Genomic DNA, 20,028 nt, shown 5'->3' with positions numbered 1-20,028 from the left:
CAGAGACGAGATGAGACCAGTGCCATGCTTTCTACTGAACCCCCTAATGCTCTTTCTCTGAATAGTGGTCCCTATGTAAGGCCCCTATGCTGACTGGATTTGCAAACCCAACCTGCTTACTGGTATGCTCGCATTCTGTCTTGTTCAAACCCCAGATATTTCTTCCTCTACTGTGCTTGGAACAACCTTTCGTTTTTGTGATTAAGAAAGTGGGGGGACATATTAAATTTACCAAACAGTTCTTTATCTTAGAATTGCTTCCATGAAAACCCCCAAATCCCTGTCCTAACTGAGCTGAAACTCTAAGTAGGGGGTGGGACAAAATAAACACATGAACAGTGCATTCAGATAATCGTAAGAGCAATGAATAAACTAATAATGGGCCATAGGATACTGTGGTGGGAGGAGGAGCCACTTTATTTAGAGCAGAATTTTTTAACATTGGCTGCATGTTAGAGCCATCTGAGGGTACTTAAAATTTCCAATAGCTGTACTGCAACTGAGACTAATTAAATCAGAGTCTTCCATCTGGGAGGGGCTCAGGCATTGATATTTTTCAAGGCTCCCCCAGGGTTTCCTAGATTCAGTCAAGGTTGAGAACCATCACACCAGAGTGACATGTACTGACAGTTATCTGCAAGAGGAGCACTTTTTTTTTTTAATATTCAATATCCTGGGATAAACCATAATGGAAAAGAATATTTTAAAAAGAATGCATAAAAAATAATTTAAATATATGTGTACAAAAAAGAAAGGAGCACTTTAAATGGTGTATGTGCTCAGTTGCTCAGTCATGTCCACCTCTTTGCGACCCCATGGACTATAGCCCGCCAGGTATCTCTGTCCAGGGGATTTTTCAAGCAAGAATACTGGAGTGGGTTGCCACTTCCTCCTCTTTAAGTGGAGGGAAAGGTAAATGCAAAGTCCCCAAGCTCAGCCTGACCCGGCTTGTTTGAGTGAAGAAAGGCCAGAGCCTGTGGAGGTGGACAAGGCATGCTATAGTCACAAGACAGACTTCCAGGTTTTGGTACAAAGCTGGCACTTTTGCAAGTATTTAAGCAGGGGAGAGGCAGGACCTGCTTTAGGCTTTGAGATTAGGCTGATTCGCCGTTCTGGACACAAGCTGGTAAAAGAAAAAAGTGGTTTCTCCTGGGCCACAACATCTGACAGCTGCTGGAGTGGGAACAGCAACCCACCTATGACCCCATTTCATCTTTTCTGATGTTTCCCTCACTGAAGCACTGTTTCACAAACTGAAACAGTAGTGAGGACACCCTTGTCTGAATCTGGTGTCTTCCTTCTGGTCTGACCCAAATCAGCCAGGGTTCCAATCCCTTCTGGGCATTTCTCAGGCACATCCATGGCTGGGCCTGGTGCCCAGCTCTGGGCTTTCCTACCATCCTCTGCTTCTTTCTCAACTAGAGTTCAGCTCAGCCAGTCCAAATTTTCTCTTTACTTTTGTTTCAACTCTGCCCAGGTCCAAACTGTGAGTTACGGGCAAGGACCATGATTTATTTGAATTTTTTTATCCCTACCACCAAACACATCATTGGCATTTAATAAATGTTCGTTAAATGACTGACTGAGAAAGTATTCTAAATCCAGCGGTTTACTGTCTATCCTATATAAGGTCTGGTTCAAGTTCTGAGTCCACAGACATCGGTTGTTTTTCTTCATCCTAAAAAATGTCAGTTTGATTTGCCCTAAGTTAGTTAAAGGAAGGAAAAAATTAAAAGGATGAAATTCTAAATTCTACAAATTAAGGGTTTGTCGACACAGTGTTGTGGTTCCGATTAAATGTCTTCCTTCAAGGGCTCATGTGTCCCCCAACTCCCAGAAGGTACTGAATCCTGGCCCCGGGACACCAAAGCCAAGACACATTAAGAGCACAGAATCCAACAGAACTACCACGTCTGGCAGGCAGCCAAACATGTGCAAACCCGAGAGGGAGTTTTAAAGGGCCGTTGAGATTAATTCCCTTGAAGAAGAATGAAAACCAGATGCTTCCCCCTAGGAAAAGAGTGTTCAGGACAACAGTGGGAGAGGTGGTGTGCAGGGCAGTCTGGGCTTCACGAGTGATGCTTACCCACCGTTAACCCCAACAAACTGAAGGTTCTTTTTGGTCCCATTACCTCCTGCACGGAAGCCATAGTCTTTCTTTTTCATTATGGACTTAAGGCTGGTCGACGGGGAGATCTCTAGGCAGACACAACATCACAGGTTAGCACGATCTTGGGAATACCCCCGAGTGCAACACAACTGTTGACCCTTGCTTTGAGGGGACACAGGCTGGAGGTGTGTGAAGGGGTAGAACGGGAACTAGACAATATAAATCAAATATTCTGAGGGTCTTTGAGGGGCATTGGCCTTCTGGTCAATGCTAGTCAAATTATTCCTGTTTATAAACCCTCTACATGTAGATGACAGAGAAGGGTTATTGGAGAATTATTGAACCATGTGGTGTGGGTGCCACTGATGTCCCTATCTCAGTCTGGGGAAATCTGAGGCTCAGATGTGCTGAATGAATGACAGAACAGCAGCAGGACTTAGGCCTCCCGACCCCTGATCCAGCACCCACTTTTGCACCTCAGAGGCCCTTCCTGGCTCACAAGTCGGTTAATACTTGTGATGTGGGGCAGGCATGGAAAACACATGAGCAAGAGCACACATCTTATTTTGCTCTTCTCAAAGGTACAGGGGGCAATTCACAAAGGGCTAAGACTAGAACTAGCACCGAAATAATGAGAAAGCCAATTTGTGCTCTGCGGCAGGAAGCAGACTAACATGTTGCTGCCCGTTAAGCAAAGCAAAATATGGTTCCACTTAACAGGGAAGAGTGTGTGATCTGTTACAGGAAGAAGTGCTGCTCAGCCAAAGGGTCGACTTGCACATGTGAGTATGGAAGTCTCCCTTCCTCTCTCTCACACACACACACTGAAATTCAGTTAAATATTTCAGATCTCAACAGAATGTTCTTCCAAAACAAGGCTACAAAAAACCTCTAATGTGCAAGAGCTAGGGAGGACCGCAGGAATGCAAGAGCCCAAGACACAGTTAAGGAAGGCAGAGGTTTAAAGCCAGGGCCAGGGCTGCCTGCACACAATGCAAATGAGAATGAGGCACCCCTCTGGGCAGACACAGTGCTGCAGGCTTGGCAAGTGTGGGCTGTTTCAGCTCCCATTTACCCTCTGGCATCTTTGTGCCCTGCATTATCTGAACAGCTGTACGTGGTGGCCCTGCAGTCAGTCCCAATGTTAGAACAAGGACAAGAGGAGGGGTACCAAGCCTCCACTGTTACAGAGATCAGTTTTTATTCCACTGGGCTCCCGGATGTGTTTAAATCTTTTTAAAAAACATATGCATGCAATTAAAACCCTTTTTCCCCTTTGACTCCTCAAGTAAAGGAGAAATGGTTCCCAGTCTCAGGCACCAGTATTTACCCATCGGTGGGGAGGAGGAGGGGCCTGGGGGCTCCTTCTGGGGTGGAGCCTGGGCCGAGTAGGCAGACAGAAGCAGGTTGAGGGAGCTCTGTAGCTGGCTCTGGATGCTGCTGAGCTTGGAGGCAGGCTGCTTGATGGCACGGGCCAGCTCAGGGTACCCGTGTTCCAGGCAGCTCCACTGCTCCTGCAGGAGTTCTTGGATCTTCTTAACGTACTGCCCAATAGTGGCATCGGTGGGGGAGCTTGGTGGCCTTCCAGGGCGCTCCTTCCCCGACAGCTCTGGGCCAGCCTCCTCCCTCCCCGCTGGGGGAGCCTTTCTCTCGCCACTCCCTGGAGATTCTCCTGCTCCCTGGCCCAGACCCTTAATTCCCACCGAAGGACCTCCTGCCTGCTCAGAACCTCCCTCTTCGATCCTGAGCTCAGTAGAGACGCAGCTGTGTAAAGAAGGCATGAGGACTGTCTCAGATCCCTGTGGCAGTGATGGCTGGGGTGGTGACACAAGTCCTGCTGGGCTCCCATCCCCTCGTTTGTGACTTTCCCACCCCCACAGGAGGCCATTCCCCTCTCCCCTGGCTCCCCAGCTTTCAGAGCCCATGCTGCCCAGAAGGCTGACCCCAATGCTCTTGTCACACGACTGTCTGGTCAAGAGCTCCTGCAGAGGGTCAGTGTTGACCACAGCATCAGTCTGGCCCTGAGCATCTTTGGTGTTCCCACCGCTAAGCTTTTCTACCAGTTGAGCAACAGTGCACTCTAGCTCTTGAATCCTCTGCCCCCTCGCCTTGATTTCCTCTTCCTGCCGCTGGAGGGCAGCTCTGACCTGGGCCAGTTCCTCAGTTCTTCCAGACAGTTCGCCTTCAAGGTCCGAGATCTGCTGCTTCAGGCTGGAGACACTGCCAGGATCCAGGGAGTCAAGGCCCAGGCTTTCCTCTGTGACGCGGATCCCGATGCTTCTCACGTCCACCTCTACAGGTGGTGGTGGTGGGATTTCGCTGATGTTGAGCTCGATTTCTTCCAGGGGGAGCTCATTTCCAGGCATGGGTGACGGCAGAGGTGGGGGGCTTGGTGTTGGAGAGCTAGGGGTTGTGACCACCACCTGGGCTTCTCTGCTTTTCTGTTGGTTTTCTGCATCCTCTAGAACTACAAGTGCATTCTGAGACGAGAAAGGTGGACTCGGGAAAGAGAGGTGATTTGGAACCTCTTCGCCTTCTGGAGGCTCAGGCCCCTCCCGGATCAGCTCCGGAATCCCTGGCACTAGGTCTCCAGACTCTCTGACTTCCCGTTGGGTTGCTGCTCGCGGAGTGGATTTGGAAAACCCTGCAAATCCTTCCGCGGGCCCAAAGGCACCATCACAGACAACGCCTTCGCCCTGAAGTGGGGGGAGGGCGGGCGGGGTTGGGGGTCCTGAGTTTAGGCTTGGGTCCTCCGAGGCCCTGGTTTGCAGCAGCGTGGCCGGCATGCTGGATGCTCTCAGAAGCTGGGGCCGTCCACTCCCGGAGGTGAGCTCAGCCTCCCCGGGAGCAGCAGCAGCCTCCAGCTGTCTGGCCGTCTCCGTCAGCAGGGCCTTCCGGTGGTAGCTCACCTCACTGCCGCTGGCGGCTTGTGGGGCTTGGGGGTGATCCCCGAGGGACAGTGGCTGGGCTCGGGCCTCTGTCCCCAGCACTTTCCTCGACACCATGGGGGACCAGTTCGGATGGGAAAGAACAGCATGGGGGCGAGCCCCGCTGTCGGGAAGGCTGAAGTTTCGGGGCAAAGTGCTGAACTTGGCCTGCTTGGCCCTTCTGTGGATAGGAATCCTTTTGATGGTGTTTCCCTTTTCGATGTCATCCACATACTTGAGGAAGTCCAGGTCCAGGTGGAAGCCATATGGGGTCTCCACGGAGTAGGGGTGGCTCTTTGGAGGGTCTTTCTCTTCATCCCCCTGAGAGGACTGGTCTTTGGCTGGGAGGCAGAAGGTGTAAAAAAAGAAGCACAAAGTTAATAAGAAATGCAGGACGGTGAGACCTCATATGTGTGGTTTTGACTTAATGCTCTTGCATGAGTGTTCTCCTAAATGTTCCAGCCTCTGAATTATGCTGAGATGTTCACCGACCTTGGGCTGTGCTGAGAAACCCTGTTATTAAATCAGTGTGGACTTAGTCACTGTCTGCAACGAAATAGGTGAAGGGAATAGTTTCCAATCTGCACTCTGTCATCTCAGCTATGACTGTGGAATCGGCCTGCAAATCAGAAAAATAAAATAGTCTCATACCATTTTTTTTGTGGTTTGAGTCATGTAATTGCTGAATTGAAGTAGCCAGGAATTTGCAAATCAGGGTACTAATTGGTAATCGTGAGTATGGATATTTTCGCAGGATGAGATACACAATTTTCTCAACATTAAAAAGAGAACCTTGCATTATTCAATAGGTACTAGTAAATCTTGCTAAAGCCAGAGATATCAAGGAGTCATGCCTCCTACATTATTTAAGCTTCCTCTGATGGCTGAGCCTCTAGGTATGTGAAGCTCAGAAGGAAAGGGAACATATAGTTACACTCAGCCTATACTCTCTTCACCAGAAAACTGCATGGTGCTTAACAAACAAGTTTTACTTTCAAAAGCTTATGCCAGGTAAGGAAATAACACGTTTTTCACAAACTGAAAAAAAAAAAGTGGTGGTGGAATATGGGACAATTAATGTAAAAAGAGACATTGGCAAACATCCTCCAAGAGGTGTGGGACTCGTGATTTTTCAGGGCAGCCCAAAGTATCAGGGAATAGCACAATGAAAAAGTTCTCTATCATATCAAAACACCACTGATCTTGACTCCAACAGAGGATGCTGAGAACAAGTCAGTTCTTTGATTATCTGAATCCATAGGGATTTGTCTCCAAGTAGCCTCTTCCTCGGGTTAAACAGTCTTTGTTCTTTTGATGTTCCTTATGTGACACCCCTTATTATCTCTGTGACATTCTGCTAAACATCCTCTGGAAATGCTGAGCTCAGGAGAGAACATTATTGAAGAGCACAGAGGCCAAGAATATGGACCCTGGAGCCTGGTCTATATCTCAGCTTTGTGACTTTGGGGAAATTACTTAGCCTCCCTACATCTAATCATCTGTAAGATGGCAATAATAATAGGGAAGATGAGATTGTGTGGACTGATTGATTAATACATATAACATGCTTAGAACAATGCCTATCACATGATAAACATTCAATACACACTCAATATTTTAGTTACTCTCTTTGTGGAATCCCAAATCATAGAGAACTGAAGCCCTCTAATGGAAGCTGATTTGCTGGGTACATATGAGGGGATCCTCAAATTCTTTTGTATCTAATTGGTTGCTTGACTCTAAGAATGATAGGCCCTGGGGGCAAAATGACAAAATAGCAGTAATTCAGTTCACTTACCTCAACCACTAATTTATTGAGCACCTGTGTTGGTTGCTAAGATAGATCCTAAGGACACTAGAGATAAATCAGGTATAGCAATGCTCTCAAAAAAAGTATGGTCAAGTAGGAGAAACACCAACAAGTATGATGCAGTGTGACAAGGATGGCAACAGATACATGCTCAAGGGTCAGTCTTCCTTCCTGACTTATTTTCCAAGTTTCTCCAAAACAACTTTCTTGGACTTAGAGGTTAATTCTGCCTTGGTTGGAGAGAGGTGACTTCACAAGAGTGAAGCCATGTAATTGGGTATTAAATGAATAAACAGCAATTTGCCAGGAGAATAAGAGAGTGAAGGACATTGTGGCTGTATATTTCCAAGAAGGCCATTATCAATTCCTACCTTCTCTAGACAGGCAAGGGAATCCCATATGAAGACATGGCATCTATTTCTTCACCCCTTTGAATCTCAGCTGGCCTGTGAGTGCTTTGACCAAAAGAAAATGGCAGAAATGACACTGAGAGAATCCTAAGGCTAGCTCATAAGAAGCCTCTTAAGTGTCATGTGGGTCTCTTAGAATGCACACTCGGTGAGAAGCCAGATGCCACATAAGGATCCAGCATCCCTGAGACTGCCATGCTGTGAGGAAGCCCAAGTAGCCCCATAGAGATTTCATGTGGAGAGAGGGAGAGAGATGCCTAGCCAGCCTGAGCTGTTCCAGACATCCTAGCTCAGGTGCCAGTATAAGTAAAAGAACTTCCAGATGACTCCAGCCTCAGCCCTTATCTGACTTCATTGACAGGAGGGACTCCAAGTGAGAACCATTCAGTTGAGCTTGTGTTAATAATGCATGATTATTTTACTCCACTGAACTTTGGGATGGTTAGTTATGCAGCAATAGATAGCCAGGACAGATCAGATATATGTCAGAAAATCAGCAAATGCACTGAGGTGTAAAAAGTGAAAGAAAGTGAAGTCGCTCGGTTGTGTCCAATTCTTTGCAACCCCGTGGACTATAGCCTACCAGGCTCCTCCGTCCATGGGATTTTCCAGGCATACTGGAGTAGGTTGCCATTTCCTTCTCCAGGGGATCTTCCCAACCCAGGGATCAAACCCGGGTCTCCTGAATTGCAGGCAAATGCTTTATCTCCTGAGCCACAAGGGAAGCCCCTTGTGTGAAAATCCACAGTAATTCAGGGTTCTGTAATTGCAGTCATATGGCTGGGACTTAAAAGGTGGAAGAGAAGGGTGAAGAGTAGGAAAAGACAAAATTGGAAGGTCAGAAAGACCCAGATCAAGAAGCCACTTGTATGCTTGCCACCAAGCTTTGACTTTACTCTCTAGGCAGTGGGAGCCATCAAAGGGTTTTACACAAGGGAGTGACTTGATCAAATGTGACTTCACAATGATCATTCCCTCAGAGGATTAGAAGATGGACAAACCAGAAACCCAAGGACCAGTTGGGAGACTGCTGACATGATCCAGGTGAAACAAGCTAAGGGAATGGAGAGACAGGGTAGGTTCAAGAAGAGGTGCATGTGATGGCATTACCTGGGGCACATAGGACTGCTTTTTCCTTAAAGGTGATGACATATTAGGGCTGAGCTCTTCCCACTTGCCTGTGGGATCTATCCTTCTGGCCAGTGTCACATGCTTGGGGCACAGGAACTGTGCTTATGGAAGTACAATTATCTCCAAAGAACTAAAGAAGTCAAGTAGACACATGAAGTCTGAACCCTTGAACACTGACACAGTTGACCCTACCAGCCTCAGTGCTAAGTAAAATCTCAGGGCCTGTGGGCGATTAAGTCACAACAGGGAACAGAACAAGGCATTGGTGCTGATCTACAGGGTTGGGTCCAAGTTGGGCTCCAGAGCTTCTGTGCAAATACCTGGACTCCAGACAGAAAAGGAGTAAACACTCCTCCAATATCCAAAAAATTCCAACTAAGTTCCCATTCACCCACATAATTTTTTTTTTTTTTTTTTTTTTTTTTTACCAACCTGCTTTTCCTCAAAGGGCACACTGGTATCTCAATAAATGACAGCAATTGTTCTCTGTTAGTTCGCCAGCTGCACTCCACTATACTCTGAAGCCTACTGGTCAACTTAGCAGCCTCCTGGACTTCAGGGACAAGCCAAATCAGAGAGGAGGTTATTTGTCTAAAGTTAAACAGGGAGCAGATTTACGACCCAGAAGGCAAAGAACACTAAAAAGGAGAGACTGCATTATTTATCTGCTTATTGCCTCAATTCAGTAGAAATGCAGTGATTTGCCCATCAGCCTCTGGGAGCAGGGCCAGAGCACAAATACAAAAAAGGCATCAAATGAGAGACAGCAGATTCAAAGGGGAAGTATTCCACAAGCGAGATTGAGGTGAACCAAAGAAGTCTGTAAGAGTGTTACCCCGATGATGGCTTTAATAGGTGCTTCCCAAGGTAGGGGTATATTTCTCTCTCTGTCTCTTTCACACACACACACACACACACACACACACACAGAGTCACATTGCGCTGCTGTGCCTACCACCTACCACTCTGTGCTCCTTCTCTTTCTCCCAGTGCAAGAGGAATGTTGGACCTTGAATGAAGGATCTTGATCTGATATACTGGGAGATCTGTGTTCACCTTAAGTTCTGCCCCTTTTAATTCTACCTGGTGATAGGTATGCAGGAGCTTAGAATTCCAGGCATTGGGCCAGGGCAAGAATTAATTAGGAGGGCTGTCTTCTTGAAATGAACTTCAGATCAGACACACCAACACATAGCCACACTGGCTGGAGTTGAATCCTGCCTCTGTCATCTCCTACCTCTGTGATTCTGGGCAAATTACTTAAATTCCCTATGCTTCAATCTCTCCATTTGTAACACAGCAATAACGATACCTCACTCAAAGAGTTGTTGTGAGTGTAGGCACTGATGCAGCAGAGAACATAACACAGGGACTCAACAAAGGGGCCAAAAAACGAGGACGCGCTGGTTCCGAATGGGGCGGCGGGTATTCACTGAGCCTGAGCTCTCTCTTGGAGTATTTAACTCTGTGTTAGGATGACAGCCTCAGGAGGGAGTGAGTCCAAGAAACCAACTCTGAAGAAACTGGGAAAATGAGTCAGGGGAGAAGGAAAAAGTAGGATATACGAGGCTCCAGTATTCTTGCCTGGAGAATTCCATGGACAGAGGAGCAGGGCAGGCTCCGGTCCATGGGTTCGCAAAAGAGTCGGACACTACTGAGCACCTAAATGGCAAGAAATATGAGGCTCAGAGCCACCTAGAATTCCCTAGAAGGTCTTGGTCTGAAAGCCCCCAGATCACCAGACCTTGAAAAGGAACCTGCAGACGCAGTCATGAGAGGAAGTTAAACACAGACACGAGAAAGGAGATTAGAAACAGACAAGGAAAGGAGGGAGGTGCCACAGTCATTGCCCTGAGGGACAAAGTGAAGCGCAGCGCAGGTCAGTGAATCCATTAGAGGCTTTTAAAATGATGCAGACAAGTCCAAAAGCCTATACTCAGTTTCTGAAGGCAATGGGAAAAACAGAAATGAGAGAGATAATGGCCAAAACTACAACCGGAAAGAAGAGGAATTAAATGAGCCTCCTCAAAAGGCCAAGACAGCGAAAACTCTTTTCCCTCTTCTGCCTTTATTTTGTGAGATGTGTGGGCCTGAAGGGAGGGCTGCCTTTCTTAGCTGGTTGTGGGTGATCACGTGGCAAGCAGCTGTGCCGAGGATGCTGAGCTGGGACAAATGAGGCAAGCAGAAATGACAGGCCCCCGGGGCATTAAGGGAATTAGCTGGTGTTCTGTGGGACCACTTCCAGGGATGCACTGAAAAGGCAGCTCTCTGGGGAGAAAGGCAGACTTTTGAAATAGATGGTAACTGCATTTGGAAAGGAGGGTAGGGAGGGGCTGGAGCTGCTGTCCAGAATTTAAGCCCTGCACCAGTGAAGGGCCATCTAGGCTCTCCTGTTTCCTGTCATTCAGTGATTTGGGAAAAAACATTTCATTAGAAGTCAGAGGATCGGGGTCTAGTCCATGACATTTGGCAAATTTCCTAGAGAGGGGAAAGGAGAAACACTCCTTGAGACATTTGTTGGGCTAGATAGTGATTACTCAACAACCTTACATGCATTATCTCATTCAGTCCTTTACCATCCCTGTGAAGTAGGTATAGGATCTGCTTATAGATGAGGTGTAGCAGACTATTAACAAAAATAGCCAGAATTATAACCCATCTGTGTACTTCCCTCCCACACTGATCCTAGCTTGGCTCTGGGACTTGCTTTGGCCAGTGGGTCAACAGCAAATGTGACACATGCAGAGACTTGAAAGTTGCTTGCACACAGGAGTTTGTCTATTCTTACTGTGCTTGGAAACCCTTCTGTCAACAGGTGAACATAACTCAGCCAGCCTGCCGGACAACAAAAGAGACATGGCCAAATCATCACCAATGCCCCAGGTAATGTGGAGTCAACCACCAGACATGTGAGTGTGGCCATCCTAAACCGTCAGGACAAGTCGCCCAGAAGACCACAGACACATAAACAAGTCCAACAGCGATCAGTCACGTTGGCCCAGCTCAGAACAAAGGCTTGGCCAACCCATAGAATCTTTTGAGAAATAATAAATACCTTTAAGTCGATATTTTTTTTTTGAGTGGTTTGTTATGCGTCAAAGCTAACTGATACATGAAGGAAGTGAGGCTCAGAGAAGTGAAATGCCTTGGAGGATCACTCAGGTAGGAATGTTGGCTCTTTTAACATATCATGCCTCATCTCTAAAATGAGGTTAATGAGGGAGGTCATCCTGCTCCCTTCTTGGTGCCAAGAAAGGATGAGAAACACTCCAAAAAGTACACAAGTCCAATATAAACATAAGGCTTCATTTTCATTCCCTACCACCTTCTCTTGTTCATGCCTGAAATACATGGTTTGGGTTTCCCAGCACCGCCTATATGGGGAAGGTCTCCCATGTTTCCCCTAAGCTGTCCAGGATTTATGGTAATAATCTCTTTCCAACCCAAATGCTCACTGTAGACCAGGGACTACAAAGGAGTCTGCCTACCATCCGTCTTCTCCATCTTAGGGACTGTTGACCACCAGTCTCTCAGGTACTCTTCATCCAATAAGTCTGTAAAATTCGTTGGAGAGTTCTGAAAGGAAGAAGGAAGGAAAAGTGGAGAATCTCATTACAGTTAGAATAAGTATAGAGGACCCCTCCTCACCTTTGTCCCAGGGTGCCCGTGAGCTCTTAGCCCTCCAAGGAGGGAGATTAAAAGCCTTTACACAATACCTAGAGTCCAATCTTGGGTGTGTCTTCATGGGATGTTAGCAGTGGTTGCCACCAAAGGAAGTCTCTGGTCCGACTCCCTCACTGGGCAGATGAGGGAACTGAGGCTTAGAAGTTAATTGTTCTGTGCAACACCTCTCAGCATATTAGTGAAGAAACTGGGCCCGGGGCTCCAACAAACATCTAGGTGTGCTTTCCATAATATCAGGAGCTGATATCTACTCACTTCCATCACAGAGAACGAATTCTAAACCATTTTGTGGAAAAGTTGGAATCAGAGACGCTTCAAATGATCTGTGACATCCCAATCAGACTCAAGACAAAGATGAACTAACTGGAAGGACTGATAAGGAGCTGATAGTTCAGCGTGATTTCTAACCATGGGCAGAACAAGGAGGCGTTCATTCGACTTAGGTGGCCAGAAGACATCGGTGACTATGAAAGCAGAATACTCTCCTGACTCTGAATTAGAGTCCCTTGAGGTTTGATCATAAATTCTCCCCAAAGTTTCAATCCTTTTCCAGAACTATTTCTTCAAATGGTAAACAACCTGGCTCCTGCCCCCAATACAATAAATCACCCAGGAAACTGACTTTTTATGATTCTAACTCCACACACATCAGAATAATAAATAATCTGTGACACCTCAGCAGTGGAAGCAGGATTGTTTTAGGAATTCCAATGTGCTTGACCACAACCTCTGGATCAGAAAAACGTACCAGGGATGAGGGGAAGGCTGGGGGGAATTGGAAGTGAGAGAAGGATGACGGGAAGCCCCCAGCAACCTGGGATAAAAAATGGAGAACAAACAAGCAAACTGGAGAAGAAGGCTGGGAAATATGAGACCTGCCAAATTAAAGGAAGTCTGAAGTCTGCCTGATGGAAAGTTTGGTGTACACTCTCTCTGTAAGCGAGGCTACTGTCTCCAAAGCCATCACCCGCTCCTGTCTTGGTTCTCCCATAACCACAGTCCACTCAGCAGCCAGAGGGCCTCTGCCACTGCAGAGTGATGGAGCCTGGAAGGGCAGGCAGGGATTCTGTAGGCAGAGACACTCCTTACAGAACGATCACAGAAACCAAGCCACTTACCTTGTGGCAACAAGTACTTGAATTGGGGGGCAGCATGGAGCTGGAGTAGAGAAATTAGGGAGAAGAAAGATAAATGTGGATGGTCCTGGAGGCTAAGAGTGGCCACTAAGGAGGCAGACAATGGAAAGTCATGGAAGGTCCTAAGCAGGGGTGAGGGAGGATCAGCCTTGCTAGAAAGAGGAAGTTCTGAAACAACCTATGTGTCCGTTAACAGATGAAGGAGTAAAGAAGATGTGGTGTGTGTGTGTGTGTACAGGTATATACACACAGAGTGGAATATTATTTAGCCATAAATAGAAGGAAATCTTACCATTTGTGATAACACAAACATGTACTGTATTTGTCTTTGACTTAGTCCACTGACCATAATGCCCTCAGGTACATCTGAGGACAAATACTGTATGGTATCATTTACACGTGAAACTTCATTTAAAAAAAAAAAAGAGAAATTCATAGACACAGAGAATAGATTAGTGGTTGTCAGAGGCAGGGGTTGGGTGGGTGAGGGGTAGGCAAAATGGGTGAAGGGGCTCCAAAGATACAAACTTCCAGTTCTAAGATAAATAAGACCTGGGGATATAATGTATAGCATAGTGACTATAGTCAACAACACTGTATTATATTTTTTGAAAGTTGAGGGGTCCGGGTGGGGGAAAAAAAAGGAAAGTTGCTAAGAGAGTAGATCTTAAAAGTTCTTATCACACACACACAAAAAAACTAGGTGACATAATGATGTTAACTAAACTTACTGTGGTGGTCATTTCACGACATATACAAATACCAAATCATTATGCTAGACACTGTATTAGCTGTCAATTATACAACTACACAGTGTTAGATGTCAATTATAATTCAATTGAAAAAAGAAAGAGAAGGTTCCTGGGCAGAGGACACTGCTGCCCACCTCAGTGCCCCAGCTCTGCAGTCCACAGCCAGTGATGGGGACTCCCAGATGCAGTGAGGGGGGTTGGGGCAGGAGAGGCCCAGCAGCTTCAAGGTGAAAAGTGTGGAGGAAAAGGGTGGGGACAAAACCCTATACCTGGCCCCTTCATCATTACGGCCTCTTCTCTCCCTCTGTATCCCTCTTCCTCCCACCTCATAACATTACTGAGTAACAGGCAGAGCTCGGAGCACTTGGCATACTCGAATTACCTCATGCAAGCCTCACCATAACCCCAAGAGTGTTATTATTGTCCCCATTTTCCAGATAAGGAGACTGAGGCTATCTACAGCCATACCACCCTGAATGCGCCCGATCTCGTCTGATCCCAGAAGCTAAGCAGGGTCGGTCCCGGTTAGTACTTGGATGGGAGACTGAGGCTGAGAGAGTTTAAAGGGCTGCCCCAAGTTACATAACAAGCCAGTGTTGGTGTAGGATTTGCTTTTAAGTCAAGTCGACTCCAAGTCTGTGCTGGGAACGAAAGTGATTTGTAAACATTTGTCCACTAATGTAAGCAAGCCTGATGACTGATCCCTAGCTCTTTTTTGTGAGGGAAAAAGTTCCTGACTCTGCTTCTTTGCTTCTCCCTCCACTGCAGATGATGCATCTTCTGGGCAGGCACAAGGAGGACAGCTCCCTTTGTAAGTCCTTCTGGCCAAGTGCGATCTGCTTCTCTGAGGCTGGACACCAAGTAACAAAGCTCCTCCTAAGAAAGAGGGTGCAGGTGAACCTCCAGCTGCAGAAACTCACCGTCACCTCAAGGAGTTCAGTCACACCCACTGCCCTTGGTTAGAGTTACAATTCAGTCCTTCATATACCAGATCATAGAGCTTCAAATAACTTTGCAGCACGGTTGGGGTCAAATTTCATTTAAAAAAAGAACTCTATAGAGACCTCTAATCATTCCCTTAGACTTAAATTTCGCTAAAATTAATCATTCCAAGGCAAGAGAAATTAAATGGAGTTGATACCCCAACTCTCTGAAGAAAAGGGCCAAGCAAGCTTTCATTCTAAAGCTCTAAAGAAAAGGGGGGACGGTCATGTCCACATCGTGCCACTTCCAGCCCCTCCCACCCCAGCCTTCTCCCCTTTGGCCCAGGGTCCTTACGGTGAACATCTCAAAATTTAGCTAAGGGAGTTTTCTTCGATTGAGTGGATGTTTGATGTGGTTAGGGGAGTGGAATCAAAGACTAAATGCTATATCAACACACGCTACTTTGTTTGCAATACAACAGAATATGAAAAATAGCTTTGTTGGACAGAATTCCCCTTTAAAATGAAATTTTGCAACCTCCTGGAGCATTTAATATTTTGACATAGAAGCAATTTATTACATGTTCTATTAAACTGCCTGCCCAGTGTTCGAACCTTGTAATACCTAGTGGTGCTATGTAATTTTTCATTTGTTTATGGCCTATGCCAGGATCAAGTATGCCCAGTTAGCTCCCAACCTCTCTCACAAGCTCATCATATTCTAGATGTTTTAAGTATATACAACTTTATCTTTTTCTAGTTTTTCTCCCCTATTAGGTTTGTGAAGGTCAGAACTCCTACACAATTCATTTCTGTAGACACTCCCCACCCCCTCCATCCACCTCCATCCTAACATGTGGCAGATCATCTCCAAGTTACAGATAAGGAACAAAGACACAGAAAAGCTATGCGGCCAATCCAAATTTATCCAGTTAATTAGGGGCAGGACTCCATTAGTCCACCCTGCCTCTCAAAGTCGATGTGCAGTGAAGAGATGAGGACTGAAGCTTTCGGCTCAAAATCGACCAAAGAGGCAGTCACCGGCAGACAGCAGTGATGGCCCACGTGTAACTACCAGGCCACGCTAGAAACGGTTCCAGCACAGCCCATGCCCAGGAGCATGGATTTCCTTGGGTCAGCCCAACTCCCTCAGTATATCCAACTCCTCAGTATATCCCCACACCCTCTCCCTCCACATTGATTCTTTCTAATGATACCATTTTTAACCCCAAATCCAAATACAAAGAAACCTTCCTCTATTTAGTCTGAAACTGAAACCTAGCTCTGTACTTGTGTTCCTTTCAAACGTCTCTTTATTCTGCAATAATAAAAATGCCATATTTCATCCCAGAACAGGCTGCATGCCAAAATAAATAGCACCTTGGATTTCCTTAAAAAGAAAACTTGGCTCAAAGCAGTCTTATTGCCATGAGAATTCTTGGAGAATTCAGCCTAACAAAGTCAAATATTTAGCAAGGTAGTACACCAACAGCGATCTGTCAATCCCTGCACGACCTCTTGCAGAGACAAAAACGCTCTTTCCAAAAGAGGAAAAAATATTACTTATACCTGGTACCAATCTCCCCAAATGATTAGAGCTTCCCGCTTCCCCGCTCCAGGGCCCCACGCCCCCAAGTGGAAATGTCCCCTGTGCTAAGAATCCGGAGGCTTTTGATAGAGCTGCTTAAGAGGGCTGAAGCACAGGCACCCGGAGAGTGAGACGCACTCCTGGAAAAGCTTCACCAACCGAGTTCTCCAGCGGGCTCGCTTCCCACCGACTCAGGAAACAAAGAGATAACTCACGCTCAATAAATAACACATTAACACAATCTCATTAACACAATCCCATTAACTCCATTCCCACATTTTTCTGCACGTGTCTGTCATTTTTGCCTGCATTGCAGCAGCTGAATCTGGAGCTTCATGAAGAAGAGAAAACTGTCAGGAGGGAAGCAGTGACCACAGTACCTTCCTTTGGCATCCTCCCCCCACCCCAGCCTGGAGCCAGAGAAGTCACTTCCTCCCCGGGGCTCTGCTGCTGGACCGGAGCTGATCGCTCCTGAGTTCAGCATGGCAGCACTGGCTCCCCAGCTGTTAAAGATTTGGTCAGGTGATCTGTGACCTTGCTGGAAAAGCAAACACTGACTTCATTTTGGCTCTCAGGAAGAGGGGACTGGGGTCAGAAAGGAATTTGATGCTCAATAAACTGATACTAGATCTTGCAGAAAGAGGAAAAAGCACAGATCATTCGATTAGAAAGTTCGTTCTCAGAGCTGCTAGCAGTTTAGAGGGATGCATCTAAAGATGCTGAAATGGTACACACCTTTCTCCCTGGACTCTCCCAGAGCTAGGCGCTCCACTGGGACAGGGGTCATAATTAATTATACTTTTCCTCCTCCCTTCCTCCAGCTGAGGGGCTCATTAATAAAACTGTTCCTAATGAGAACACAGCATCCTAAAGAGCTGAAACCCTCCAGTGGTGCATCTCTTTCTTCCAGGCTCTGTCTTAGAAACTTCCTCCCCCGCCCACCCACCTCCTAGATCCCACAGCGGAGCAAGGCTTCTGTGAGCAATCCCCAGACTGCTCACTGCCCCTATCAATCAGCGACTGGAAGAAACAATGACCAGTGAACTCCTGGGGCCAGACAGGCAGCCCCCGCTCCCTACCGCTCTAAGAATCTGATGCCCCAGCACCGATAGGCACACAATTCTGGCAGAAAGAGAAAGGCAAGGAAGTACCTTCTGTAAGGATCCAGCTCCAGGCAGGGCTTCCAACTGTAGCGCGGACCAGTGACTTCAGAGGGGCGGGTGCAGCAGCCAGGGAGAAGGCAGCTGTGCAACAGCAAGGTCTCAGGGTGTCCCAGGCAGGCGCCGTGGAGAGGCTCGGCCAGCCCACTGCAGCCGCAGCTCTCTGGAGCTGAGGCAGGTGTGAGGCGCAGGCACAGACGCTCTGCAAATCTAGCACCACCACTGGACCTGAAAGAGATACAGGGGGTGGGTGCAGTCCAAACGGGGCCAGGAAAGTGTCTGGGCTCCCGTATACAGTCTGAGCAAAAGGATTAGAGGACCTTATCCCCTTGACCTTCCGTGGCTCTAGCCAAAGGAGGCTGTCCTTGGAAATAAAGCCCCGTCAGGAAGACATGTCAAAGCAGCTCTGACCTTTGCAGACACTGCCTGTCAAGATGTTTTCTCAGAGGCCAGGGCAGATTCCTGTCTAACTGACACTGAAATTGATGCCAGAGCTGAGTGTCACCCTGAAGTGCTAACTGCATCCAGCCCAGGACAGTGGGAAAGCATTTCACCTCCAGCTTAAGGCAGCCGGGCAGGGCTGAGCGACCCACTGGACAGGTAAAGAAAGTGAGAGACAGTGACTTCCCTTGGCTCACCCACGAGTGAATCTGGATTAAAATGAAGATTCCTGGGATAGAATTCTGTGTTTTTCCCACTTCACTGGATCACACTTCTTACTTTCCTTGGAAGACGTTAGAGCATCTTGCTCAAGGCAGAGGTTAACAAACTTACTGTAGGGCATGGGGTGATGTGATGCAAGAGGCTAGGAAATGCCAACATTCACTTGTTTCAACTGTTAAAAGTATTTAACTAGCATGCAGACCAAACCATCAAAACTTAAAAATAAATCAGAAATACACTTTGCCGTTATACGAAAAAATATACAGAGGTGCAAACTGTCTCTCTGATAGCTTTTAAATGACCATCAACCATCCCCTCAGAACTGGCTAGAGAAAAGCTAGAAGCATAAGACATTTCACCAGGAAGCTGAGTTAAAAAGAGCTCTCCATTCCCCAGGTCCCATGACTTTCTAGCCACCCACTCTGCCTCTCTGCTTTCTCTATGTGACATAGGTAAGCCCTCCCATTTCCTCTCCCAAGATAAATTTTTCCTTATTCAAGACAAAATGGTGAGAGGCTTACTCGCAGAACTGAGCCTTTCTTGAAGCAACCAACATTCTTCAGGGAACACTGGCCAGTTCCCATCTGTCCCCTCCAGCTCTCTTCAGCATCCCCCCTGCCCCCCCAAGTGCTGTAGCCAGCCTTCCTGTTCCCACTGCTCCTGTCGGCCCTCGAGGGCAGCAGCTATCACCTGAATTCTACTTGCTGCCTCTGTGTCTGTCTCCCAGACCAGCATCATGAGCTCAACATTCCATAAAGGTTGTCAAACTGAACTTATCCACGATACCAACGGCTATAAACACAGGTGACCTCTTCAGATACTCCCTGAGGTACCAAAAAAGTGCCTCTCCTTTCCAACAGGTGCCAGGCCTCTCATCAGACTGGAAAAAAAAGAAAACTCAGCAGAATGAGGGAAGGAAATAGTAGTCCCTAGCAGTGCCACAAATCAGCTTGGCTCAGGTGCCAGGACAGCAGAGTCACAGGAAAATACATACACACACGCACGTACACCTCGAACCAAGTCTCCCTTCCTCCTTCAGATCTCTTCCTGAAGACAGGTAGCACTTTCAGTTCTCTGAGCTCCACACAAGGTACTGGTTCAGGCAAGGTGCTGACTGCCTATGTCTCCAAGAGGAGAGGAGATACTTCTGTCTTTTCTGTCTTTTGCCCTTACCTAGTACACACAATTTACTCCACGGCCAAGCGTAGAGGTGCGCAGAAACAGGAATCTTATCCCCATCTTCCAGATGAGAAAACAAAGTTGGTTCCCATGGTTACAAAGCTAAGAAAAGGCAAAGCCTCAATTCAAACCCAGATGTTCTGTCTTCCACTCTAATACTCTTTCCTCTAAACCACACAGCCTGAACTGGGCATGCAGGTGAATTCAGGAGACACAGGACTCCAGGCTGTAAGCTTCAATGCTAGTGCTCTCAAGGTAGAAGGTGATCTCACATTTAGGGAAGATCTTCACGGGAAAAGCCAGCAACTTTGGAGAGGAAATCTGAGCTTCCTCCCCATAGCCTCTGGCCTTTACCATGTTGGGATACTGGCACGTCTCTACCCCTACACCTCATTCAGACACATATCTTAAGACTAGTAGCCAATTTCATGTTACCACCAAGCTACCCAGAAAATTCCCCTGGACCAGACACAGTTATCCAAGAAAACCTTTCCATCAGGAATCATTTGTCTGGGGGGAGGTTTAACTCCTTTTGCAACTTAGAAAGCTCCAAAT

The 20,028-nt window shown here is 47.0% G+C and overlaps 1 protein-coding gene across 6 annotated transcripts in view; it reads right to left on the bottom strand.

Moving 5' to 3' along the window:
* The window catches only part of KANK4 (KN motif and ankyrin repeat domains 4), a 69,495-nt gene that overhangs the window by 20,637 nt on the left and 28,830 nt on the right, over positions 1-20,028 (bottom strand). For 4 of the 6 annotated variants that reach the window (XM_043461125.1, XM_043461128.1, XM_043461127.1 and 1 more), the window contains exons 2-5: positions 17,623-17,859; positions 11,877-11,964; positions 3,441-5,378; positions 2,087-2,198 (exon numbers count right to left, since the gene is read on the bottom strand). In XM_043461125.1, coding sequence (XP_043317060.1) covers positions 2,087-2,198; positions 3,441-5,378; positions 11,877-11,892 — 2,066 coding nt within the window. In that variant the 5' untranslated portion in view covers positions 11,893-11,964; positions 17,623-17,859. Of the gene's footprint in view, positions 1-2,086; positions 2,199-3,440; positions 5,379-11,876; positions 11,965-12,104; positions 15,021-17,622; positions 17,860-20,028 lie in introns of those variants that run through there. The other 2 variants (XM_043461130.1, XM_043461129.1) reach the window with 2 other exon arrangements.

Source organism: Cervus canadensis, chromosome 2 (assembly GCF_019320065.1).
Source record: "Cervus canadensis isolate Bull #8, Minnesota chromosome 2, ASM1932006v1, whole genome shotgun sequence".
Taxonomy (NCBI): domain Eukaryota; kingdom Metazoa; phylum Chordata; class Mammalia; order Artiodactyla; family Cervidae; genus Cervus; species Cervus canadensis.
This window is presented reverse-complemented; position numbering and strand designations above follow the sequence as displayed.